Source organism: Phodopus roborovskii, unplaced genomic scaffold (genome assembly GCF_943737965.1).
Source record: "Phodopus roborovskii unplaced genomic scaffold, PHOROB, whole genome shotgun sequence".
Lineage (NCBI taxonomy): Eukaryota > Metazoa > Chordata > Mammalia > Rodentia > Cricetidae > Phodopus > Phodopus roborovskii.
The window spans coordinates 20,097,739-20,124,075 of NW_026126549.1; the positions used below are offsets into that span (position 1 = coordinate 20,097,739).

Here is a 26,337-nt window from a genome sequence, read left to right on the forward strand (position 1 = left end):
ATTCTCTCCCATCACTCATCCAAGCCACCACAGGCCATAAAAGGGGCTCCCAGGGAAACACTCTTATTTACCAGTTTATCCTAAGAAAGCCAGATGAGGAGGTAAGAGGTACATGGTGTGAGGTATGTGAGATGGGTCCCCGACACTGGGGCATCTGTTGTAGTGTTGGGGTGTGTCACTCTTTTGAAGTATGGAAGCTATTCAGACCCTGTCCACTGGGTTTTTATGGAAGTTCTGTTTCTGAAGATATGATTAAGTTATTTGCCGATATGATCATGTTCAATTTTCATTTCTCTTCCCTCTGAAAAGATTTGAAGTTCTCATCCTCTCATCAAATGGTTGGATCCTCTGGCAGCCAAGCCTCCATCCTAACTAACATAAAAAATACACTCTTGGGCTGGGGATGTAGGTTTTCCTAGATGCAAGAAGCCCTGGGTTTAATTGTTGTGGGAATCTTTCTGGATTAAGCATTCCACGTTGATGAGACTGGCAGAGAGGAGATGTCACAGTGGACCGAAGCCAGGATAGATAGCTGCTGGAAGCCTTTGGTATTGATCCAGTTTGTGGTCTCCTTTTATACTCTAGAACCACAAGGTGTGGTGGGCAAGCAAGCAGACATGGTTTTATAGAAGTGTACCTGACAGTCAGCAGGTTGTTAGGGGCAACCATTGTTACAGCTGTTTCTCCAGGCCTTTCTGTTTCAGGTAGCAAGGGAAGTCACTTTTGGCAAATAGGCAGTACAAGCAGTGCCTTGTATAAATCACTAAATAAACCAATAAGTTCGTATCTGATAATAATAACTGGTCTTTTCTACCTTATTCCACTTCACAATCCTCAGCCTTGCATAAATTTGGTGTGGTGGTGTGCACGCGTAATCCCAGCACTCAGGAGGTGGAGGCAGGAGGATCAGAAATTCAAAGTCATTTTTAGCTACACAGTGAGTTTGAAGCTGGCCTGGGCTACATGACAGCCTCTCTAAAACAACATAATGTCCTTAGCACTCTAGACCCCAAGGCCTTAGTGGTTCCTTTGACAGAGACCCAGAGCAGAGGCTAATGGTCTTACTTACTGTGTACTTATAATACAGACACAGATGTGGTTCAAGAGACCTTGCCTGTACAGTTAAGTCTCCATGACACCCCTTTCTAGCTCTCTTTGCTTACTGCCTGTCACACTGACACACCCAATCTGAGCACTGGGAAGCAGAAGAGAGTGGCTAAGAATCTGAGCTCCATCCATCCCTGCTTGCACATATGAACCCAGGCATACACAGTCTCTCTACCCTGCAGTGCCCACCCAAAAGAGGGTGACAGAACACTCCTCTAAGGTGCTATAAAATACTATAGAACATGGCCAGTTATGATCTGATCACAGTACCTCACAAGGATGGCTTAGCCAGTGAGACAAGTGTCAGCTGAGAGCATTCACCCCATAGACAGGAGCAGAGGGGTCACCAGTCCAATCTTTGTCTCCAATTTGAGGATGACATGCAGATCACAGAGAAGGGGACTTGTCTAAGCCCCTCCTGTCATTCATCTATGGACTGGGAGTGGGCATGGTAGACAAAGGTACTTTCTGCTTCAAAATGATTTCTTGTCTAGGGAAATTGCCTGTTTCTGGAAACATCCAAAGAGCCTTATGAATCTAGAGGTCTGCCTGGAAACAGGTGATGAGAGCTCTGGGCAGCCAATGAGATCATGCAGGCCTTCTACCTGCTTAGGGAACTCCCCCTTCATCCTGCCCAGGGAGTGCAGCTTTGAGTGAGTGGGGTATTTCCAGATTTGTGGCTTTCACTTCCACATCTACCACGTGGGCAGAGTGACCTGCTGTGGACGAATCAGATTCCTCCCCACACCAGCTTCAAGAGGTGATCCCAGGGCTCAAGGGTCCCAGGCACAGGAGCAGCAGCAGCAGCAGCAGCAGCAGCACCTGTGAGGAAGGCTAGAGACCAGAGCTATGGACGACCAGCGCGACCTCATCTCTAACCATGAGCAGCTGCCCATGCTGGGCCAGCGCCCTCGAGCCCCAGAAAGGTATGTGTGAGTACCACCAGCAGAGAGCCTTCAAATCTGGAGGGGCACAAAATGCAGGCCTGGGAAGGAGCACTGTGCTGAGTTGCAGGAAGGCTGCTTCGAGTCTGACTTTCTGAGTGATTTTTTTTTTTTTTTAAAGGCAGGGTCTCTCTTTATACAGCCCTGGCTTTCTACATAATGAAACTCACTATGCAGACCAGGCTGGCCTTGAATTTATAGAGATTTGCCTTCCTCTACCTCCCAAGTGCTAGGATTAAAGCAGTACATCCTCAAGAGTGGCTCTGAGTAATCTTAAATTGACCCTCCCTCAACTGCTAAGGGTATTGACTTCCCCTTCTGTTAACCGAGGGGCTCCTTGAGGACTTGTAAGAGTTAAGAAAACCCTTGATTCACTCCTCAACGTTTCATACCGTAAGGGCTTCACAGACCCTCTGAAGCTGGGGCACGACTCTAGGCTATGACTTGAGATCATAGTGTTCCTCCCTCGGATGAGTTCTCACTTTTCCTCAATAAATCTGTTTGCTTTCCTAGCCTCAGATCTAGAAAAGGTTCCGTTGCCAGTGGGGAAACCATTTCCGAGGACAGTAGAACTGCCAAAGTGCATGTATGAGCCTGGATAAGCACAGCCCCGCCATACCCAAGTCCATACCTGCAACAGGATTAGCCTTCTGGTGTGTGTAGAGGCTGGCTGCCATGCTAGCAGCCGCTCAGAGAGAAGGGGCTCCTGCTACATGAGCGGAAGGGGCTCAGTGCTGCTGTGGGTCAGACCCATGCATGAACTTCTTCGTTCTTTGCAGCAAGAGGCTGCCCCAGCCATTCAGATAGCCCCGGGCTCCTCTCCCAGCCCCCCAGTGACTTTCAGCCTTGTGCCCTCCACCCCAAAAATAAAACCTAAACAGGACTAGAATTCACCTGCCCTCTTGTCCTCCTTCCCCAAACCCAAGCTCCCAACCCCCATTTGCTGTCTGTGGTAACTAAAACCAGATGTGACGTCAGCTGTTTCCAGGCAGAAAGGGATTTGAGAGAGACTCTGAGAGAGCGCAGAGGGGTTGTGTTCTGGAAAGGAGGTAAACAAGACATAGATTAGTAGAGCAGTGGGGAATTCCAAGGCAACTTATACTGTCGTAGGTGACCACAGAAATATCAGCCTCTTTCTGGGTCCCAGCTTAATGGCAATAGGTGGCACAGTCTGCCTTTGGGTACTTTTCACCATTCCTCAGATGCTGTTGACCGTCATTATAATAATGATCAAGTTACAGACACCATCTTAACCCTTACAGTTACTGTAGCTAGGAGTTGCGCGTTTTTATTATCTGCCCCTGCGCTTGTCTTTTTTTTTTTTTTTTTTTTTTTTTTTTTTTAAGACTGGTCCCACTATGTAGCTTTGGCTGGACCTCACAGTGTAGCCCAGGCTGGCCTTGAACTAATAGATATATGCTTACTTCTGTCTCCCGAGTGGAGTGTTGGGATTAAAGGTGTGTGCCACCATGGTTGCTGGCATTTTCTCCATTTTCACACAAAAGGAATCTGAGCTTATCTTGGTAAGGAGCTTCCAGGTGGTCTCAGTTGGTGAGTGTTGGTCTGAGTTTGTTCTCCCATGTGAGGCCTTTAGAGACCTCTTTTTTGGAGAGGAGAGGTGGGAGCTCCTTGATCTCAGGCCTCTCAAGGAGGGCTGTGTTTAGAGATGGTGGTGTCTTAAGCTCTCAGGCCATTCTAAACAGGGTTTGATTTGGGGCATTTTTCATGAACACTTCTGCCTGGCAACATCTGTGTCATGATTCCTGATAATTTTGATTGGCCTCTGACTTTAGTTACTTACCTTTTTTTTTTTTTTTAAGTTATACAAGGAGGAAGTACAAAGGAAGAAGTAAAACCAAGAGATAACAGACTTGGCACTCAATCAGAACCGAGGGCCAGACAATCTGGAGGCATAAGAGGCTGGGTATGATTGTGCATGCCTATAATCTCAGCATTTGGGAAGTGGAGGCAGGGGGATCAGGGGTTCAAGGCCAGCCTCATCTACATGAGACCATCTCAGAAAAAAAAAAAAAAAAAGAGAGAGTAAATTTAATAAAAGAGGAAGAAGGGCAGATGCTAGATTTGACATCCAACCTTCCTGAGAGCAGTATTATTGACAGAGAAAGATGTGTTAGGTGTTGGAGCCAAGTGGCCAAAATCTCCACATTTTATTTACTTATTTATGTTTTTTTGTTTTGTTTTGTTTTGTTTCTTGAGACAGGATTTCTCTTTGTAGCTCTGCTTGTCCTGGAACTCACTCTGTAGACCAAACTGAACTCTGGGATCCTCCTTCCTCTGCCTCCCAAGTGCTGGCATTAAAGGTGTGCATCTCTACCATCCCTCCATGTCTGCTTTAATTAACAATCTCATTCTAGGCTCTTACCATTTCACATATGGAAGTGTCGACTTGCTCACACTCGCGGAGACAGGCAAGCAGAAGATCTAGGATAGGATGCCAGTTATGGCTGCCTGCTCTCTTTGTCAATGAAACATGTGCCCTTCAGCCTTTGAAAGGATGAAGTTCAGAAAGGGGAGGGATGTGGCTCCCCCTAGCCTGTGTGGTAGGAGGTAGAGCTGGGATTATGTCTGAGTATGGGGTGGTAGAGGGGTTCAGGGGTTCCATGAGTCACCCAAGTAGATAACACAGCAGAGAGAACCTTGAACCCAGGCTACATTTTTCTTTAGAAGGCCAAGAAGCTGAACTTATTCCTCTTCCTGGTCTGATCTCCCTTCCCCAACAAAGCATTTTTTGCTTTCTCCTTGCAAAATAAATCTTCCTTAGTCAGAGAGTTGGCAAGCATTCAGCCAATGAAAATTAGCTATGTCTGTAACATCATAAATTACTAGGCAGACAGGTCTTCTGGAGTTTTCTAAATCTCCCTTCCTGGTTGTAGGAGTAGGCAAGATGAAGACTCATCATGAGAATTTGTAATAGTCTGTGCTAGTCTGGGTCTGTGCTACTATAACGTATATTATATATAGACAGGGATTTATTTCCCACAGTTCAGGAGGTTGGGAAGTCTAAGATCAAGGTGCTGGTACCAGATGACAACTCTCTTGCTGTGTTGTAAATGTATGGCCGTGAAAACGCAGGAGCTCCCTCTGACAAGCCTTCTTACAAGAGTGCCTAATTCCGTTCACTAAAACACTGGAATTTTAAAGGGGATGTGCTCAAACAACAGCAGAGTGCTGGTAGTTCTTCCCACCAAGACCTAAGTGGGGGAAGAAGAGCCAGGAACTCTTAGGGTCTGGAGTCAGACCCTTATGATCCACACTGTAACATGTGCATGCACCCCCCAGAGCAGTATTCAAAGCCCCAAACATCAGCAGTCCCTGATGTCTGAGGGTCTGGCCACCCAGGAGCATCAGATTAATACAGGACTAGCTGTCTATGTTGCCGTTGACCCCCCCCCCCACTTGGATATCACTGCACAGTGCTTCTATGACCACAGTATGATCTTGTTTCATGGGAATCTGTGCTGGGAAGATGGCCTGGTTGGTAAAGTTCTTGCTTGAGAAGTACAAGGACCTGAGTTTGAATCTCAAACACTCACTAATCTTGGTACTGAGGAGGCAGGGACAAGAACATCCCTGGGTTTGTTGGCGAGATAGTCTAGCTGAACCTTTGAGCTTCCTGTTCAGTGAGAGACCCTGCCTCAAAAATAAAGTGGAGAGTAGTTGAGGCTCTGACGTGAACCTCTGGTCTCCACATACATGTACACATGAGCACGCATACATACAAGCACATGCAGCGTACATATACCACACACACACACACACATCACACACATACCACACACACACACACCTATACACCCCCCCCCCACACACACACACCACACACACACAATTGGAATTGCTGGGGTGAGAGTTACTGATGTGACACATGACAGAAGCTGGGAGACTGGTGAAGATTGGTTCAAAGATTCCCAGAGGCTGTGTCTGTGGAGGGGATGGTGCCCAGTGATGTTCCTCCCACTTGTAAAATGTCTAGGCTCCACTTCCCTTTTGCAGGGACGCATGTTCTTTGCTGTCCCCGTCGAATTTCTTTCCCTTTTCACTTTAAACCTGATGTCATTGCAGGGATTGGGGATAACACAGGGGATGAAACCTTTCTTCCTCTTACACAGTAAAAGCACCTATCTTTTTCTGCCAACTAAAATAAACAACTAATAAATAAAACAAAACCAAATCCTTTTCCCCTGAGGGGCTCTGCTCCTCAGCTCTCCAGGGCAGAGGGAACCCGAGTAAAGAGGGAGGGCATTCCATGTTACCTCGGCACTGCAGATGCGACACCGAAGCCCACAGTAAGCAAGGACCTTGGCACATTTTTCCCACAGAACTTGCTTGGGTGCCAGGTGGATCTGATTTCTTTCTGGGAAGTGTCAAGGTCCTTACCCTTCTGAGAGGGCATGTGTGGGGCCCAATGTTCCCACTCCAACTCTGGATCATTCTCTCACTTCCTCCTGCTAGGTGCAGCAGTGGAGCCCTGTACACCGGCTTTTCTGTCCTGGTGGCGCTGCTTTTGGCTGGGCAGGCCACCACTGCCTACTTCCTGTACCAGCAGCAGGGGCGTCTAGACAAGCTGACCATCACCTCCCAGAACCTGCAACTGGAGAGCCTTCGCATGAAGCTTCCTAAATGTGGGTGTTCCACCTGTCCTGACCATCTCACTGTCCCTCACCTTACAGGCCCCGCCCATTTCTCCATCTAGTCCCTTCCCACCCCCCCAGGGTGCCCTAATCCTTGGACCTGAACTCAAGTAGTCTGTCCTCTCTGCCCCACAGCTGCCAAACCTGTCAGTCAGATGCGGATGGCTACTCCCTTGATGATGCAGCCACTGTCCATGAAAAGCATGCTCCATGGGGTAAGGAAAGTGACAGGAAAGAAATACTACCTGGTCTAGGCAGAGAGCAGGTACCAAAGGGGAGGGGCAAAGGGTAACATCTGACAAGGAAGCCAGGTCCTAACTGCTGGGAAGGAGCAGGGTCCACCTCAGAGAGGCTTGCCAGGGTGACGGAGACCAGAACTCGTGGAGTTACCCTGATGGAGAGAGGACAAGCCTGCAAAGTGCCTCTTACCTTCCACAGCAGCCCCTAGTCCCTCACCTCCCCCAAGCCTCTGATAGCAAGGTTACTCATATAACTACTATTGGTACCTTCCCCAGGGAAGAGTGAGCACACGATTGCTTGTCCCGTGCTGAACAGTCAGCCCTAAAAACACACACATTCAGGCAGCATTATATGGACTAAACAGGTTTTATTTAGGAATATACGGTATATAAACATATATGCAAGCAATAATAACAAATGAAAAAAAAGAGGCCATGAATTAGAAGGAGAGCAGGGAGGGACATATGGGAGAGTTTGGAGGGAGAAAAGCGAAGGGGAAAATGTAATAATTATAATCTTAAAAAAAGCAAAAACTGCTGTTGGCAAGGCCATGACAAGCTTATGCCAGCTTGACCAGTGAGGACATGGAGTGGGAGAGTAGGTGGGGCTCCCACGTTAGGTGGCAGAGCCAAGCTGGTCAGTGCATGGGCCTGCCTCCTACTAGACTTCAGCTGCCCCCACCCCAATCCCACTTCTCAGCTAGCACTGCTAACTCTGTTCCCCTTTCCACAGCCTGTGCAAAATGCTACCAAGTATGGCAACATGACCCAGGACCATGTGATGCACCTGCTGCTGGTGAGTGGGAGACCCAATAAGCAGTCCCATGGCCCACATGGGACCCTGCCCCTCACTCACATGCTAGGCTCACTATAAACTCAATATCTGCACACCACAATATAAGGTGGCCCTTAAATATTGCATATAGCCTACCCCCCTCCCGTTAAGTGTCTATATAGTTCTGAAACTGGCTATGCTATGTAGACCAGGTTGACCTTGCACTTAGGAGATTTGCTTCTGCCTCTGCTGAGATTAAAGATGTATGTCACTATGCCAAGCACTAGCCTCCTTAGAGAGAGAGAGAGAGAGAGAGAGAGAGAGAGAGAGAGAGAGAGAGAGGTTTATTATGTATGGTATTCTGTTTGCATGGAAGAGGCACCAGATCTCATTACAGATGGTTGTGAGCCACCATGTGGTTGCTGGGAATTGAACTCAGGACCTCTGGAAGAGCAATAACTGCTCTTAACCTCTGAGCCATCTCTCCAGCACCACCACTCAGTTTTGAATTGGAAAAACTAAGGTTTAAGTCTTGGATGTGACTTGGTCATGATACACCATTCTCCTTCCAAAATTAGTATTTCACATGCTTGCTCTGTACCAGGCACTATGCAGGGTTCTTGGTTTACAGCAGGGAATCAACTTTAACACAACAGTGACCTAGTAATGAGGGGCATGCAGCTGGCTGTGAGGCTAAGCGGAGGACCCAGTCTATTTAGGGGTGCTCAGAAAGTCTTTGGAGAGGAAATCTTCAAAATAGGCAGACATCTGTAGGGAGGAAACTAATGGTGCTGGCTAAGCTGGTCTGGACCCTGACTGGAGCTACATAGCTGGGTGGCCCTCGTCCCTGCTCTCCATCATCAAAGCCAGGTTTCAGGTTTGCTGTGGCTAACATCTCCTCCTCAGAATGAAGACCTGGGAACACAGGGTGCACATTCACTCTTGGGTATCATGGAGTTCCAAGTAACCTTCCTCTTGTCCTGCCACTCTGCAGAGGTCTGGACCCCTGGATTACCCAAAGCTGAAGGGGAGTTTCCCAGAGAACCTAAAGCACCTGAAGAACTCTATGGGTGGTCTGGACTGGAAGGTGAGCAGCTTCAGTTGACTCTCCTCTTTCCACAGTAGCCTCAGGACTAGAAACTGGTGAGGGGTGGGCTAGGGGAACTGTTCTCTGGGATACAGGGGACCCAACACCACAAAAACCCCATGGGTCTTTAAGAGGCACCCAGGCTGCAGCTGGACTCCAGATGTTGGGGCTGTGTGATCCTCCAAGTTTGTTGCTGGGTAAAGTCCGGTAGGGTAGGGTGTTGGCCCCTGACCCTGATGACTTGCCTCTATTCTCATTAGGTCTTCGAGAGCTGGATGAAACAGTGGCTCTTGTTTGAAATGAGCAAGAACTCTCTGGAGGACAAGCCCGCTGAGGCTCTGCCTAAAGGTACTAGGATGGGAGCTTCAGAGTGCCGGGGCTCCCCGGAACTGCTGGTTAGGGCTCCAGCAAAGCGTGCACAACTCCCCATCCTTTCGGCTCACTGTCTCTTCTCGCCTGCTCCTTAAGGCTTTGGGACTCCTGGCATCCTGTTTGTGGGTCTTCTTTCACACACATACCCAAAGTATAGAGGCCTTTTGCTTCTCTGTCTTGAGGCATAACCAACTCAAAACACACCAGGCAGGAGTCCTCGGAAGGACACCACCCAGCACTATCTCAGGGGGCAAGGGCCACAGAGCCAATGAATGCCCAGGGCCCGAGGCACGTCTCATTCACCAGCATACTGGAGGCTGGACACCTAAGGCATTGGGAGATGCGTCGGTTTTACTTTGATGCTGTCTCTTACTTGCTGTGCCCCACTGGGCTTCTGTGCCCCACAAATGCTAGGCTAGTGGCCCATTCTGATACATAGAAGAGAGCTTGCATTCACTCTCAACCAACATCTAGCTAATTTTCCAGTCCCCCTTTCAGCATCCCTAACAAATGCAGCTCCCATTTCTACTTGGGTTATCTCAGTAACAGGAAGGTCTGGCTCCTAAAGGTGTCCTCAGAAAGCAGAATCAGGAGGAGTAATTATTAACAGAATATGAATATATTCTGAGGCAAATGACTCCAGCCATGCTTTTCTTCTTTTTGGACCTTACTGGTTTCAGCCTCGGGCCTCAGTTTTCCCATCTGTGCCATGGGAGGAATAAAGCAACTTGGATAGGCATTAGACCCATGACAGTGGTATGTGGGCCTCTGCTCCGTTGAGACCCTGGCCCAGAGCCCATTTACTCACTGTCTTCATCATGCCTGTAGCTTCAGTACTGACCAAGTGCCAGGAAGAGGTCAGCCACATCCCTGATGTCCATCCGGGTGCGTTCCGTCCCAAGTGTGATGAGAACGGTAACTATTTGCCACTCCAGTGCCACGGGAGCACTGGCTACTGCTGGTGTGTGTTCCCCAACGGCACCGAGGTCCCTCACACCAAGAGCCGCGGGCGCCATAACTGCAGTGGTAAGCAGGGGCCACTATACCAGTGACCTAAAGGACTGGAAGCAGTAGGAAAGCTGAGGGTCCTGAGACCATCCTAGGAAACATGGGGTCAGGTCATGGGTTGGCCACTCTCAGTCATGCATTGGCTCTTCATCCACCTGGGCGCTCCCGTGTGTGCCTCCAACCCTCTTCTCTCCTCTCATTCTTCACGCACTGTCCTACACTGGAGTCTCCCACCTCACCGTATCCCCAACCGCATTATATACCGTGGTGCCTCCTTTCCCAGGCTCAAGGCCATACCCAACAGGAAATATGCCTTTGTGCGCAATGGCAGCAAAGTGTGTGTGTGTGGTGGGGTACAAACGGCATGGTGATTCCTTTGCAGAACCACTGGACACAGAGGACCCATCTTCTGGCCTGGGCGTGACCAAGCAGGACCTGGGCCAAGGTAAGGGGGCCCATGGAGGGGGTCGCCCATACTCTGGTGGTGCAGCGTGACACTGGGCCATTCTCGCATATCCCTGGGCTGGCTGGCTTTTACAGAATAGACTGGTGGCTGGAAGCTGAGTGCCCGAGCCCAGCATGGGGGCAATGGGGAACTGCCTGATCTGCTCTGTAGTTCCAAGGTGCTGGGAAGAGGCAGGGTCAACAACAGGCCAGCCAACCATATCAACTTCTGCTTCCCTTCCCAGTCATGATGTGAAGACGGAGGCCAGCTCTGCACAGCGGTAGCTTTCCTGCTCTCCTGTGCCCCAGCCTTTCTACCTCCCCTTGATGTCACATCCCACTTCCTGTCTCCCTGCACCTTGGGGCTTGAGGCTGATGTCTGCTTCATCATCCCTGGACACGACAAATAAAACCAGAACAGAATGAGGACGCTGGAGGGCCCTGCTGCCCGCCTCCATCTAAAGGGATACAAAGCTCAGAGTGGGCGACGCTAGGTGGACCCCATTTCTGATTTAGCAGCCTCCAATGTGGGGCTTTGAGATGTAGGCCCACACACAGGGATAAGGAGGGGTGCTCTACTCATAAGCTATACTGGACACATCTGTCTTCTCCTCAAGGAAGAACCCAGGCCCTCCTTCCAACAACCCTTCCTAACCTCCTGCCAACCCCCCAGGTACCTTGCTCAGCCAAGCTTGTCAGCAGCCTGTAGGACCATGGCTCGTGTGACAATAAAAGGTAGTAAGTAGAACATTCTTGCTTCTGGCTCTTCCATTGACATCCAATTAGTTTACCCAAAGAAAGTCAATGAAAACCTTAAACCTAGTCATCTAGGTAGCCAGGGCCTGTGGAGACTGCGGCAGTCCGCCAGATACTTAGTACCCATTTAACATTCAGAAACAGACTCTTGCCCAGTTTTAAAAGCACAGCTCATCGTGTCCCAGCTTCCATTCCTCACGTCCCCAATTCCATTTCTGTACTAAGAACAGCGTAAGTGTGATAACAGATGGCAACGGACACAGGGGCCTAGTGTCAAGAACGGATGCAAATGGGGGCTGCCACCAGCTGGCCGTCTGTGCAGGACCCAGAGCTACTCAGCTCCAGTCCATTGCTGCTGGAAAAAGGAGTAGGTCCCTGGGAAGCCCAGGAGTCTGAAATGAACATTAGTGCTGTCGTTCCGTTTCTTTACGTTTAAATACGTCTGAGTCAGCACAGCCAACGACACCAACACAGCTGTAATGAAGGCAATGATTGTTCACATTGGTTGGTGTCCCAAGGCTCTGTGCACAGGGTCTCCAGGGCCCCCTGCAGGAGCCCGAGAATGTTTAGCCTTCTGGTGTCCCACAGGACTCTAGGCTAAGGTGGCCTTTGAATGCTTATGCAGAGGCAGCCAGAGGAACAGTGCCATCCTCCTCCCTCAGTCTACCCCAGGAACTGAGCCAAAACACACATGTTCACTTTATGCCTTCATTACAACAGAACTATTTCCTGGAGAGAGGGCAACCCTCAGCCTTGCTTCCTGTCCTTCCACCCTTCCCATGGCAGCCACTGATGCTCTCCACCACCTCCCTCCGCACCATCCTAACTCCAAAACTTCCAAAGACCCCGTGGCCACCTGTGTCATCTACTATGGCATCTGACCCTCCTTCAGGTCTCGTCAAGCTCAGAGGCCACCTCCTTCAGGGAGCTCTTCCTGGGGTGCTTCGCCGAGGCCTTTTCTTTACCAAACTGCCCTTCTCACAGTAGCGCAGGGTCTTGGCATACAGGCAGGCAGGAGTCCTGTGCTCCGTCAAGGTTGCTACACTGTTTTTCCTAGTCAGTGGCGGCGCAGGTCCAGATGCATGGGGGACTCAAACCTTTACATTTACAGTCTTTTTTATTTTAAGTTCTTAAAAAACAAAAAACCCAGAACAGCTGGAAAACTGATAGGACAAGGTCTTGGGATAAGCTAGGGACCCAGGGAGTGGGACGAACTGTAAGTGGGACCTTGCTGGGTCTGCAGAGCAGAGGGAGGGAGGTCCTGAGGCCTTTGGGCATGGTGGATTTGAAGGGGGAGAGGCAGGTCACTTAAAAAAATATATATATACTGTACACATCTTATGCAGCACTCGGAGGGGGTGGGTGCTTCATCCCTCTTCCTCCTGGGGCTGCCGCCTCCTTGCAGGCTCACTGGCTAGGCCAGCAGCACACGCTGGAGTCGGCCATCATCTTCTGTTGAGGGAGGGTAATTTAAAAAGTCCAGTCCCAAGTCACACTGGCCAGAGGTCAGAGGTCTCGGGACAGTTGCACTCTGATAAGACTCTAGAAGGAAACAAAGCAGGCTTTGGTCACATTTCCTGAACCTTCTCTCCACAAGGAAAACCAGCTAGCTTCACCACCAGCCTCAGGCAGGAAGGACCGACCCGACCCTCTGCATGTGGCTGATGTACCTGTTAACAGTGCCCCTCAGTCCCACTGACCCTGGGGGAGTTGCTGTCTCTCTAGCTGCCTCCCTTACCTGTTCTATGAGCTGGCCCTCACACGGCAGGCTCTGCAGTCTTCTGTGAAGAGAGAGGGGCAATGTGATCTTAGTGTGGCGGGTCCTCACCACTGCTGCCCCCCCTCACAGGGCAGGGCTCCCTGGAGGCAGGGGTGATAACTCATGGGCGTCTCTGGAGCCACACCTCTGTAGCTCCCACTGCTAGGCTTTCCTGTGCATCCAGGCCTGGGCCAAACAGCCTCTGACCTCATGAAGTGGATGGCTATTTCTTCAGTGGGTATCCCCACTGGTCAGGACATGTGGGACAGGCATTTCCTCACATCCCTTCTTCTCACGAGGAAGCTGGTTGTAGCTAACCCAGTTTCCTGCCCGTGGGGGGTCTCTCCTATCACCCCTCCCCCATTCTTTCCCACAGGGTCCACTAGAACTTAAGTGCTGGTGTTGGAAGGGAAGGGTTTGAATTTCTGGCCCAAGAGCTCCAGGAACTCAATCTACCTTTTTCTTCTTTTTCTTCTTGATCTGTGAGTCAGGGTCTTTGGCTGAGGTCTTTTTTCCTTTCTTCTTTCCCTTTTTGTCCTTGCCTTTCTTTTCTGAGGGAAGAAAGGGAACCCCGACACTGAGTGGGTCCCAGTGGCGGCTCCCAGCTCCTACAGCACCAGGAAAGCAAGCCCTGGTGGGGCCAGGGTGCCCTTCACATGCCAGGGCCTGTCCATGGACCACACAACCCAGGGCCCCAATACTAGCCATGCAAGTGCTTTGCCACTGAGCTACGTATCCAGTCTTGAACCAACTCACTTGAGAACCCCTCTCCATTTTAAAAAGGAAGACAGGAGCCCCATGGGCTCCTGACACCGAGGGGCAGTAGGCCCTTATGCAGACAGCCAAATACCTCTTCCCCCCAGACTCTTGTCACAGATGGGCAGACAGTGCGCAAGAGAACTTCCATGCTCGGTGTGGTGGTGTACCCGTTTAATCTCAGCACCCAGAAGGCAGGGGAAGGTGGATTTCTGTGAGTTCAAGGCCAGCCTGCTCTATATACTAAGTTTCAGGCTGGCTAGGCTAAATAGCGAGACCTGGTCTCAAAACGAAACAAAAGTCTCCACTGCCCAGGGCAGCAGGATGACTCAAAAGGAGCTAGCATGAGGGCAATAAATGCTGCTTTCACTGAGTGAGGAACTAGATTCTAGAGGAAAGATGTGTTCTGGATGAGGATGCAGGCACATTCCACAGCTCAGCAATCCACAGTGGACCTCTGGTGTGAGGTAGGGTGGATGGCAGGCTCGCTGTTCCCCATCCTCGTGAAGCTGGAGTTGAGCTTATGCTTTCTAAAAGGCTGGTGTGGGTGTAAATGCTGGGCACTGTGAGGGGTCCCCTGGGCTATGGGGAGAAGGGGATGCAGCAGTGGCCCAAGTGCTCTGCGATCGACTTTCAGTTTTGCCATCAGAAGCCTGTGGTTCTAGACAAACCACTTCCCGGGCTCTTGTTCTTTGTGGAAAGAATGAGACAAAGAGGCCCTGGCACCCCACCCCAGCGCAGCGTCGGTACACTGCCGGGGAAATAGCCACTTACTTTTACTGGATTTCTTCTTTTCCTTCTTGCTCTTTGCGTCACTCTGTTCTCCACTCTCAACCTTTGACCCCAGTTCACTTTTGGGCTTGTCCTTGGCCCCCTGGGAGCCAGGTGACCCCTTCCCCTTGCCATCAGCATCCACTTGGTCTAGTTTTGGTTTTGCCTTGGAAGTCCCGGAGGCCTTCTTCTTGCTCTCTGGGGCCCCAGCTGCTAGCTGGTCCCCCGAGAGCTTCCGCTTCTGGCCCTTCTTCCCACTCTCGATGGCCTCTGTGGCCTTCTGCCTTTCCTGCTCCAGCAGCTCCGTCAGAACCTTCACCACAGAGGCCTGCACCTGTGCCTCGCTCAGGGGCCAGGACTGCTCCCGGAGGCACTGGGTGATGCTGTTCTGCAGAGCCTGTGTGGGTGTTGCTGGGGTCCAGGTGCTTTTCTTGGCCTTCTTGGGCTTCGGAGTTGTGGTGTCCGAGGAGGTGTCTTTCCTACCTGTGGATCACAGGTCTCGGAGGTCACAGGTCTGGAAATCTGAGGGACAGATCTTACACAGTATACGAGACCCGACGGGGTGCACCTCCTTACAACTGTACAGATGGGAAGCTGAGGCCCCAGGGTTCAGTCTCTCTCATCGTCTCCCTGTGCTCACGCCTTACACAGGAATCTCACCCTAACTTCCAGCTCCACTCTACATACTCACACCAAAACCACACCCAGTTATAGCTGGGGATGGACAGTGACGATAATCAGAGGGCAGGCCTGAAGTTTGCCAACAAGATGGAGGGGACTACAGGTGGGACTCAGATTCTGGGTCTGCCTTTATCAGTTTACTGTAAGGCTTTGGCCAGGTCAGTCCCTTAAAGCCTGTTTTTCATTGTAAAACAAGAAGCTAGAAAAGCCATGAATTGTAGATTTATATCACAGGAGAGGTCCTGCAGACTACTGTCCAGCTCCTGTCCGTGAACATACAGTGGGTTCTTAGCCCATCAAGGCTGGGGCAAGAGGCAGATCCGGGGAACTCTGGGGTATGCTGTGTATGCATGTGGTGGCTGACTAAGCAGGTTTACTGCCTGCCAGAGTGACTTCTGGTGCAGCCTTTGTTTAGAATTTTCCACGCCTCTGCTTGCCTTTGATAATTGTGTGCTGACTACACGTGTAAAAAAAAAAAACCTTCCACAGCCCCCTCGAAAATGTCTCCCTGTCGCACCGCCTCTCACATAGACAAGAACACTGGGAAGAAAGTGAGCAACAACTCTGCCTCTGACCCAGTGAGGAGAGCTGAAGTTACAGCTCAGAGCTTTTGGTCCCATCACTACTTCTAGCCTCCCAGGTCACTCGGGCAGGCCTCTATCATTCTGTGCTGCACAGAATCCCTACACTGTGGGCCCAGGGGTTCGACCCTAGCAGTGCTTGCCTCAAGGAAAAGCTGACACAGAGTGGTTTGGGGGGTGGGATGGGGTATGGGCACGCCTGACAGTCCCCTCCCCTGGATCCCACCAAATGTCATGTGACAGTTTTCTGTGTGTTACACTTTTGACAGCACGTGGTAGCATTACTCTTGCCTTGCATGGTTAAGACACAGGGATCCAGTGGCTTTGCTACAGAGTGAGCTCTAGAGACCAGTCTGTCACCCAGGTCTGAGTCATTCTGAGTCCCTACACCCAATGCCCTGGCCAACTAAGAAAAGTCAGTAGAGGCAGCTGGAGAGCCAAAGCTTCCTCCACGAGCCCAAATAAGTTGCTATAGCTTCATTAGCTCCAGAGAGGTGGCTGTACTTGCTCTCAGGGTGCCCAGGGCTGGGAACCTAGGCCTGACCCCCAGCTACATTTGAGGGTACTTCCAGTTCCCACAAAGGACCCAACATGCTTGCATTTCAGAGACTCAGAAGGAACCCAGGCAAACCCTGGTGAAACTGTTGTTGTGATGGCAAGCAGGGACCAGCCGCCTTGCCCCTCCAAGTCCTGCTGTCCCCCGACTCACCGGTTTTAGGGAACATGGTGTCTGCTGCATTCTGGGATTTTGCTTTTTGCTTGCCATCTGGGTTATCTTTGGTGGCCGGAGCAGAGGAAACCAAGGGGTTGGAGTCTGGCCTAGGAGCGGCTTTTGAAGCCTGGGAGTTGGCCACAGTCACCCCAGGAGTCACATAACCTGAGAGAAGAGACTGTAGAAGCCCAGTGTGAAGGACTGAGCCCCTACCCCCGGATGCAGGGCCTGCTCTGAGGAAACCAGTTCAGTGACTCAAATCAGGCCAACCCAATCAGGTAGAAAAGGCCCTTGGTGTGTGTCTTCTAAGCTATGTGAATTAATCTATATTTAAGGCTCATTAAAAGGGCAATTTCTGCAGGGCTGTGGGGGTGCACGCCTTTAATCCCAGCACTTGGGAGGCAGAAGCAGGCGGATCTCTGTGAGTTCGAGGGTGGCCTGGTCTACACAGTAAGTTCCAGGACAGTCAGAGCTGTTACCCAGAGGAAGTGTGTGTGTGTGTGTGGGGGGGGGGAGGTGGATTTCTTACTGCCAATGGACTGTTACCATCACAGAAAAGCATTAGCATTTTGGGCTGGTAAGACAACAGCTCAGAAGGTAAGGGTGCTTGCTGTACAAGCCCAACAGCCTGGGTTCAATAATCATAAAGGTAGGAGACAACGCCACACCGCTTCCTCCCCACAAATCATCAGTGTCTATCCTGTACTGAGAAGAGCCTTAAAGAGTGGTTTTTCTGAGCGTGTTTCAGAATCCACCTGAATCCCTTCCTAGACCCCAGGGCAGGACATGAGGCTCTGTTCTGTTGATTAAGGGCATCCCACTGGCGGGACCTTACCCACGTACTAGGGAATGGGAATGTAGACAGATGATCCAAAGAGCAACTGAAGTCTACAGCTGCAGCTCCAAGTTCTAGCCCTTACCCTGGCAAGTTACCTGTGAGGGTGCCACCATCTCATCTTCACTGGACTCAGCTGGGGTCTCCTCCACCACAGTCTCCTTCTGGGAAAGGCCTGCATCTAGTGCAGAAGCAAAGGTCTCCTATTGGGTGTGGGTCCCTGGTGGCCCTGTTAAGGCTAAGCAGAGCGCCTCAGGAAGGCTGCAAAACCTGGGTCTCCCTATGCTTGTCATCCTCCTGCACAGGGCCTCCCATTTTCCACCCATGGATGCCCAAAGCACTCTGCCTGACACATCTGAATGCCACGGTTTAACTTTCTGGTTCCTGAGCTCCCCCTCCCCCCACTTCTCTGTTTTCTGCTGTAAGGGAAGCAGAGTCTGGAGATGTGGGGCATTCAATAAAGGGAGCCTGATACCAAGAAGTTAGCTGCCCACGGTCAAACAGCAGCCAGGTCTTTTAAGTCATGCAGATATTACGTAAGGGTGGGGTGAGAAGGTCAGAGCCCACAGCTCTACCAGGTTGTGCCTTATCCCGAACCCTCACCCAGTCTTGGGGCGGACTTGGCCATCTGGGGTCTCTTGGCATCCTCCTCGCTCCCTGAAGAGGTGTCACTGCTATCACTGGAGCTGCTGGGGTTGATTGTGGGAGGCTGCTGCTTGGCGGGAAGTTTGGGTTTCCTGACCTTGTCGGTTACTTTGGACTGGACAGGTGTGCTCTGGGGAGGTGTCACAGGAAGTGTTTCCACAGCACTGCTGATCTAGTTTGGTACAGAAAGTGTGCAAGAGAAGTTACATTGAGAGGGAAATAATAAGGCCAGGCCCTCTGTGGGAGGCTCCACAAGTGGCTTCCCATGATTCTTTCCCACAGCTTGCTGGAGGGCACTGCACACTGAGGTCCTGGGAGGTAAAGTAAGAGCTAGTGGTAGCAGACACAATCATGCTGGGCTCTCACTGAGGCACGGCAGAGAGAACCCAGCCACGTGTGGGAGGAGAGTAGGGTCAATATGGTCTACAGAGCTCCCCAAACACTGGGGCTCACTGGCTGTGTGTGTTCAAGTGATGCACGCTCAAGAATGAACGAACACACACACACACTTTAAGTACACTCATGCTCATGTTGAAGCTGCAAATTCAGGTACTGTTATCAGGAAGCCATCCACCTTCTTTTTCTCTTCATGAGACCTGGGGTTCACCAATTAGACTAGGCTGGCTGGCTAGTGTGTCCCAGGGATTGACATGTCTCAGCCACCCTTGTATTGGGATTACAAACCCCTGCCACCATGCCTGGCTCTTTCCTGTGGGTACTGGAGAATGAACTCAGGTCCTCATGCTTGCCTGAAAGTGTTTTACTCACTGAGCTATCTTCCAGTCTGCCTACTGATTTTTTGTTTGTTTTGTCTCTTTGTGTAACCATTCTGGCTGTCGTGGAACTCGCTCTATAGACCAGGCTGGCCTCGAACTCACAGAGATCTGCTTGCCTGTGCCTTCCTAGTGCTGGGATTAAAGGAATGCACCACCACTGCTCAACTAATTTATATTGCTTTTCCTGTTTAATGGCTGTCTCTTTGCTGGCTGAGAAGCCCCATGAGTTGCAGCCTCAGTGCCCAGAGGGCAGATGTTCAGCAGCATCTGTTGAGATGACCACAGCCCATTAGTTCACATAGCCACACGCTCTAGAAGCTCTTTGTGCTGACAGCTTGTAAGGCACCCAGGAACAGGGCAGCAGAGCAGCCCTTCAAAGCTGGGAACACCAAAGCTCTCTCTTGCCCTCAGGGGGTTGGATGTGCAGTGGACTCCTCTCCACATGATGGTTAACAAACCTCATTAGACCCACAAAACAATGAACCTGGGGTGGGAAGACCCAGGTCCTGGCCTGAACTGACCCCAGTGGGACACGCCCTCAGTTTTATTTAAACAGTGTCCACTAACCTTGCCCCAATAATTAACAATACACTGAAATTGGTGATGGCTAGGAGAAAATGCTAAGGTCACTTCCATTCTGAATACTAAGAAAGGCAAGCAAAACCAAGGGATAGAAAACAAATTCTGAGTCCAAGCTGGGAAGAGCAGGAAGGGTTCCACTTGCCTTTGGACTCCCAGCCTGTTCTTCCTGATAACACTATGGGGATTTGGGAGCTTGGCTCCAGGCCTGAAAGACTGCGAGATTGTAGGGAGAAAGCTACCGACTGCCATGCAACCTAGTAGCACACGCCAAGGCAGCAGAGTGAGCCTACCACAGCCCTCTCTTACCCGTCAGTACCTGAGTGGATGTTGCCTTTGGTTTCTTGCCTTTCGGCATCCTACTGGACTGCTCACTCTTGCTGGGTTGGGGGGCTGTCCGTGGGAGGGACATGGGCACAGTCACCACATTGGTTTTAGTGGCTGAAATGGAGAAGAAAGGGCAGTCACATCAGGGTACAGAAATCCTATGACTGCAAAGCAAGACATTACCCAATTATCAGGTCTTCCCACGGACCTGGTACTGGGCTTAGGGATCATAAAGCAGATGTTAGCTTATGTTTCCTGGAGCCTTCCAGGCAGCAGTCATCATGTTATTTGACAAGGCTCAGGGCCTTCAAATGGCTACTGTTGCAGTGACTCCAAGCCTTATCCTAATCTTTTTCCTCTTGAGCAGGTTGCTACTCCTAAACAACAAGCTAGAACACGGTGCCAGAGACTCCTCACAGCTCAGAATCAGTGGGAGAACTGCTGGGTGCTGACAAAGATATGCTTATCACAGCCCAACAAGATCTTATGTCCCCATTACGTACCAGCCAAATACACAGCACTATTTTGGGGCCAGTAGGAATATTGCTGTCTGTACTTAATGACAGAAATGTCACAGTGTCCTAATATACTTCCAGAGCTTTCCAGAGGGCCTTGCCACATACAAATCTACCTTAGGCTTGGGGACAAGACCAAGTACAAAATGTTACTTACCTTCTTTTTCTACGCTATAAGGGCTGGAAGCTCACTGCTGGGCTGACAGCCCACTCCACAGCCAGCTGGCTACAGCAGAGCTGTCTTAGACTAGCCTGGTCCCTGTAGCTTCTCGTCACCAAAATGCTTGGGCTTTCAGGCTTGGAGGCGGCACACAGAAACCTTGAATGTAATTCCTTCAAAACTTGGCAAATCAATGAGCTCCTCTCATCAAAGTAACAATGCAGGATCTAAGGTTGAACCCCTAGTCCTCCTGGCCAATGCCTCTGCTGGCCTCTTGGTTAGTGTTGGGTTCTTTTTGGTTTCCACAGGGAAGGGCAAGAGCAGCAGCAGCACTTACCATGAGTGGAGGGCTGTGTGGCAGGAATCATATCTTCATCCTCACTCTCAGAGGATGAGCTCTGGGCCACGGTGCCCGAGGCCTGGGCCTTCCTTGGGGTGTTCACAGCCTGAACTTGTTTAAGGGTAGCAGCTGGGCCAGCTGGACTACGATTAGGGTTGACAGAAATCAGAGGGGATTTAATCACCTTGAAAAACAAAAACAAAACACACCCAGTGATTAAAGGCTTGGCCAGGGAAAGGGGAGGGGTAATGGGTGGGAGAGGGTTTTATAAGGAGCTTGGGCCTTTGCAGACCACTCCCACCGATACCAGCTGACACCCAGCACAGCACTTCATAGCTCACAGGAGCCCAACTGACCTTCACAGTGACCCCCACCCCAAGGTAAACAGTATCCACACCACTGGGCAAATGGCAAGGCCTGATGTCCAGAGAGGAAGAGAGGAGGGCCCAGGCCACACAGCTACATAAGAAGCAAGGTGAGAGCTGGAATGTGTCATTTAGCCTCTTCTGATGACATCAGAAGGCCACCTGCTAAGTGGGGGAGGGTTCTAAAAAGCATTTCTTACAGCAGCCTGGCTATAAGATACGATTTTCCTGAAGTCTCATCGTCCCCTCCTCCAGAGATCCTGATATAGCCTCCCCGAGGTATGGCCCAACTTACAGCTCCCTGTTATACTGATCCAGTTTCTTTAGTACATAAACTGCCCAGGGGTAACAGGATGAGGGGGCAGTGGGAAAACCAACAGACCGAGAAAGGGTTCAAGAATGTAATGTGTGTGTCCCTTATTTGTTTTGAGACAGGTTTTGCTTTGTAGATCAGTCTGGCCTTGAATGAAGAGATCTACCTGCCTCTGTATCACCACATGCTAACCTTATTTGGATTCTTAAATGGGACAAGCATAAAAACTGTCACTCGTCAGATACTTCAGAGAAACAGGAACACTGCCTTCTGGTCAACTTTCTAGCTGTCGCACCATTTTGTGGTTGTGCTTAAAAGAAAAAGGAAAACCCTTACTATTTGAGCTGCACACTGAAATCCTGATGGATGAGATGATGGGCCCGAGACCAGCAGAGTGTGCACAAAGCCACCTGCTCAGGACTGGGGCTGCTGAGGGTTGAGAGAGCATCCTTTTACTTTATGTTTTTTATAACCCTGAGACATGTCTCACTGTGTATCCCACCAGGCTGGCCCCCCCACTCTTGACCCTCCTGCCTGGTCTAAACGCTGGGATTATAGACATGCTTGAGTGCCCTGATTCATCATTTTGCTTTGGGTCTGCTTTTATTTCACTGAGATGGTAAGGCGGCGGCGGCGGCGGCAGCAGCAGATCCTTGGGCTGGGAAGGCCAGGTTAGCAGCAAACCACAGATTCCATAATGTGTCACCGCACACCAGGGGACTCTGGGTCTATTTCCTCCCAAAGCCCCCAGCTGAAGAAGGCAGAGTCAGGAGCCAGGGAACTGGAATTCTCCTTTCTACTCTGCATGTTGGGGCCGGTTCAAGGCTGTTTGTGCTTTGGCCAGTGGAGGCTCAGAGGGGATAGTCAGGTCCACTACAACACCCGGCCCGCCTGCTGCACTTCATGCCACCACTCCAGGGGCTGTGAGACGGAAAGAAAGCAGCAAGCTTAGCACTATGGTGCCCAGCAATCGTGGCACACTGCTGCTGCTGCACTCAGGCCCTCCCTCCCCTGCCAAACAACCTCCCCCGCGGCTGCTCTGATCCGCCACTTCCAGAGCCTTCCTTCCCACGTGATGCAAAGGAGAAGGGTGGAAAGTGGGAGAAGGCCTGTGGCGGAGGGAGGGGGATCTATATATATGTGAGAAGACAGAAGAACAGATTGTTGGGGACCAAGAGAGGCAGCAAACCCACTGAGGCAAACAATAGCGTCTTGGGATGTTAAAAGCAGCTCCGCAGCACAGCCCCCTCCAGTCCCACCTGCCCACACCACCCCGTCCTAATGCAGGGAGGGCAGCAGATGGAGGTGGTAGTGGCCTGTTGCTGGGGGCAGGTTAAGCACTATGTTCCCCACTCGGTCACCAATGCCCTGTGTGCTCAAGCTCAGCTGCCCATCTGCAGAGAGGCTTGCTAACAGCCCGCCCTTCCCGCCCCAGGTGTGCCCACCCTGAGGAACACACAAAGCCCAGCACATGTGGACTGTGCTTTAATCAAAGAACTCGACAGAAGCAAAACACCTTCACTGGAGTGTCTCACTGCTCCCTGTGGTTGCTGGGTACTGAGAACACACAGCAGGGTATGGAGATGCCCTTCCCATGTACAGAAATAATGTTTACTGCCTGCTGTCTCATCTGGGCTCATACCCACTGTGCCCTTCTTCCAGTAAACCTCAGCCAAAGCAGGAGGTGGGGCTGCGCTCAAGGGACACAGTCACTAAGAGCTTTCCTCAAAACTGCTTTGTGGCTAGAGGTGCAGTTCAGCAGCAGGGTGGGTCCTTAGCACTTGTGAGTTCCCGGGTTCCACCCCAGAATCACCAAAAAGAAAAAAAAGGAGAAAGATTGTCATCATCACCTGGGGGCCAGTGAACAGACCCTGGGCCAATGCTACCCAGGGACTTGGAAATGACACTTTTGGAGGTGCAGCTAGGAGACTTGACAGGGCAAGCACCTCGCCCAGGAAGACCAGCACACTAGTTTCGGGACCCAGGATTGGAAGGCAGCTCTCCAAGAACCAGGCAGGGTTCCTTCTAGACCTAATCATACAAGCCCTAATTAAGTACCACAATTTAAATTTTTACAAGTTCACTGACTTAGGACAGGGCCTAAGTCCTTTGTTAAATCTTTAAAGTAATGTAAGAGGGCTGGAGAGATGGCTCAGAAGTAGGACGTGGGTTTGATTCTTAGCCCTCAAACGGCAGTTCACAACTATCTGTAACCCCAGGTCCAGGCACCAGGCACATATGTGCTGCACATACATACATACATACATACATACATACATACATACATACATACATGCAGGCAGACACTCCTACCATTTAGAAATAAAAATTTAAGTGGGAGGTAAAAGCTATGGTGTATGACGTGTTGTGATACAAGGCTGTGACACAGAAAGGATCATCCACTCTACTTAATGTCTGCATTACCTCACATGATCACTTTGTTTCTAATTTGGTATTCACCCCAGGTTCTAGCAGCCTGTGTCCTACCATGCTCTGTGGACTGTCCACATCAGAGTGTATTGGAAGACAGACGAGAGAGCTCAGAGGCTGGCTCTGAGACTGCCCCTCATGTGGTGAGACTGTCCCTGCCAGGAAGATGCACCCTCATCCACAGAGGGCAACAGTCTGGCTCAGCCAGTGATAACCCACCTGGGCAGATGGCAGCTCCTCGTCACTGCTGTCTGAGGACTCCTCTATGTTCTTCTCTGGGGCTGCGGATGCTGAGGCTCTGCTCCTGGCAGGTTGGGAGGTACCATCCTTTGGAGGGGACAAGACTCGAATAAGCCTGTGATTGGGAAGGGTGCCCAGCCAGGGAGGAAGCATGGCTCCTCTTGTGCTGATTCTCAAGGACAGTGTGGTCCACCCACCCTCCCTCCTTTCCTCAAGACAGGGTTTCTCGGTGTAGCCCTGGCTGTGCTAGAACTTGTTCCATAAACCAGGCTGGCTTTGAACTCAGATATCTGCCTGCTTCTGCCTCCAGAGTGTTGTGATTAACGGCAGGTGCCACCACTGCCGGGGAAAGTGTGACCTTTCTGCATGAGCCTTTTAGGAGCAGCTTCATGGACCATGTGGTCCAAAGCCATAGAAATTGTCAATCAGTGAGGAAGAGCTGGCGGTGAGGCCAATTCAGGAGATGCCCAGGGAGGGCTCTATGCCTCCCAGCATGGGTAGAACTGTACTCATGCAACAAGTAGGAACTAGCCTGTCAGGTTCTCAAAAGAAGCCGGAGTATCTCAACTTGTATGTGACACTTCTTACTTCCTGTAAGGTCACGACTGACAGGCTGAAACTGACAGGGACAATTTTCTGATGATCTCTACTGCCACCTTCCCAAGGTGCCACATCAGATGTCATCACCTATCAAGTCTACCAATGCCTGAGCTCAGACTATTAACAGAGCCAGCCTCACTGCCCTCTGCAACCAGGATGAGCCTGAACAATGGTCTGGGTAAGAGGCAGCTTCTCTTTCTTCCCTGTTCCTCAGCCCAGGCTTCAATGAGCCAGGCAGGCCCTCCTCAGAGAATGGCAACATAGTTCAAGCTTCTTTGTGGCTCTTTGGTAGGGGTATCTTTGCAAGCTGGCCTTGGCTTGCATGGGACTTCTGTGCCCAGTGCTGCAGAGGCCCTGTGAGCTACAGGAGTCCCTAGGATGTCCTATCCTAGGGTGGCCTTGGTTTCAGACTTACAGCATATTTCACCCAGGGGACATGAGGGGCCCACAAGGGCAAGGGATCCTAGAGTTAGAACTTCTACCTGCTCTTCCCACCAGGCCAAGACCAGTTTATGACTGATAAGTTGGTGACAGTGGCTCTCAGGCCACTCACCTGGGCTGGGACGATGGCCGACGGCACCTCCCCGTCACTGTCCGACTCCTCACTACTGCTCTCTGAGTCTTCCTTCTTCCCTGTCTGGGCCTGGGTAGCTGTAGGTCTTGTTTTCTTGGCGGCTCCTGGATGGGCTCCTTTTCCAGAGGACTCCTTGGCAGGGGCTAGGGCAGCTCTGACCTGAGAGGTCTTTCCCACAGGTTTTGTCTGGCGAAACAGCAAGGGGAGACAGCTGGAGGACCCAGGTAGATCCTGAGGCACACAAAGCTGTGCTTACAGGCCTGGCCCTAAACACCGCCCTAACCCCAGCTCCTCCTGGTACCTGGGCTGGTGCCTCTTCCTCACTGTCGGACTCCTCTTCACTGCTGCTCTCCGAGTCCTGCCCCGCTCCAGCCACTGGGCCCTTCTGCGCTTGGAGTGCTGGGGCTCCTGCTTTTCCTGTGGCGGGAACCCTTGCAGAGATGGCACTGTTCTGGACGGGTGGCTTTCCCTGAATTGAGAGGTGGCAATGGTATTAGAGGAGGAGGGGACAGGATAGGCCCTTCTTGGTCAAGCTTCCACTAGTCTGTGGCTATAACACAGGGTCATCAATGCGGGATCACTGCTGGACTACCTTTTAGACTCATCCCAACTTGTTTTGGTGTTTCTGGTTCCACTTGCCTTGGATGGGCTCTCTTGCTTTGCTGGAACAATTACAGTGGCCACTTTTCCAGATGCAGAGGACGGCCGTTTGGCTGGAGATGCCTTAGTGGGAGGTGGGTTGGCTTTGGCCTGAAGAGGTTTCCCCAAGGGCTTAGCCTAGAAGGTAGGAAGGGAATCAGTAAGGTGGAAGGTGACCTGCCACAGAGTAATAATCAAAGACTGCAGACACTGCGCTTACACTCTTTCCAACTAACAGCAATATGAACTCAAGAAATCACTTGAACCAGATGTGGTGGCACACGCCTTTAATCCCAGCACTCAGGAGGCAGAAACAGGCAGATCTCAGTGAGAGTTTAAGAGTGAGTTCTAGGAC

General features: G+C 51.0%; 2 protein-coding genes across 3 annotated transcripts in view; one reads left to right on the plus strand and one right to left on the minus strand.

Moving 5' to 3' along the window:
• The first annotated feature begins 1,877 nt into the window (after positions 1-1,877).
• Cd74 (CD74 molecule) lies at positions 1,878-11,376 on the plus strand. 2 transcript variants are annotated; one of them, XM_051200850.1, is made up of 9 exons: positions 1,878-2,033; positions 6,525-6,694; positions 6,839-6,918; positions 7,676-7,738; positions 8,712-8,804; positions 9,065-9,152; positions 10,005-10,202; positions 10,567-10,629; positions 10,874-11,376. In XM_051200850.1, exons 1-9 carry the CDS (start codon positions 1,957-1,959, stop codon positions 10,882-10,884), a joined length of 843 nt encoding a protein of 280 aa, XP_051056807.1. In that variant the 5' UTR covers positions 1,878-1,956; the 3' UTR covers positions 10,885-11,376. The 2 variants fall into 2 exon arrangements, with proteins under 2 accessions (XP_051056807.1, XP_051056808.1); XM_051200851.1 differs by lacking the exon at positions 10,005-10,202.
• A 1,106-nt stretch (positions 11,377-12,482) lies between these two features.
• Positions 12,483-26,337, minus strand: part of Tcof1 (treacle ribosome biogenesis factor 1) — a 30,787-nt gene continuing 16,932 nt past the window's right edge. The window contains exons 13-25 of the mRNA XM_051200756.1: positions 25,983-26,120; positions 25,645-25,806; positions 25,323-25,529; positions 24,149-24,256; positions 20,819-21,005; positions 19,799-19,920; positions 18,083-18,296; positions 17,578-17,660; positions 16,642-16,822; positions 14,674-15,153; positions 13,600-13,694; positions 13,123-13,165; positions 12,483-12,926 (exon numbers count right to left, since the gene is read on the minus strand). Coding sequence (XP_051056713.1) covers positions 13,142-13,165; positions 13,600-13,694; positions 14,674-15,153; positions 16,642-16,822; positions 17,578-17,660; positions 18,083-18,296; positions 19,799-19,920; positions 20,819-21,005; positions 24,149-24,256; positions 25,323-25,529; positions 25,645-25,806; positions 25,983-26,120 — 2,001 coding nt within the window. The 3' untranslated portion in view covers positions 12,483-12,926; positions 13,123-13,141. The remainder of the gene's footprint in view (positions 12,927-13,122; positions 13,166-13,599; positions 13,695-14,673; positions 15,154-16,641; positions 16,823-17,577; positions 17,661-18,082; positions 18,297-19,798; positions 19,921-20,818; positions 21,006-24,148; positions 24,257-25,322; positions 25,530-25,644; positions 25,807-25,982; positions 26,121-26,337) is intronic.

Bases quoted from the DNA above. Each gene is read 5' to 3' on its own strand.
- Cd74 (XM_051200850.1), top strand. From the start codon at position 1,957: ATGGACGACCAGCGCGACCTCATCTCTAACCATGAGCAGCTGCCCATG. The intron at 6,695-6,838 runs GTGGGTGTTCCA...TCTGCCCCACAG, and splicing joins TCGCATGAAGCTTCCTAAAT to CTGCCAAACCTGTCAGTCAG. The intron at 10,203-10,566 runs GTAAGCAGGGGC...ATTCCTTTGCAG, and splicing joins CGGGCGCCATAACTGCAGTG to AACCACTGGACACAGAGGAC.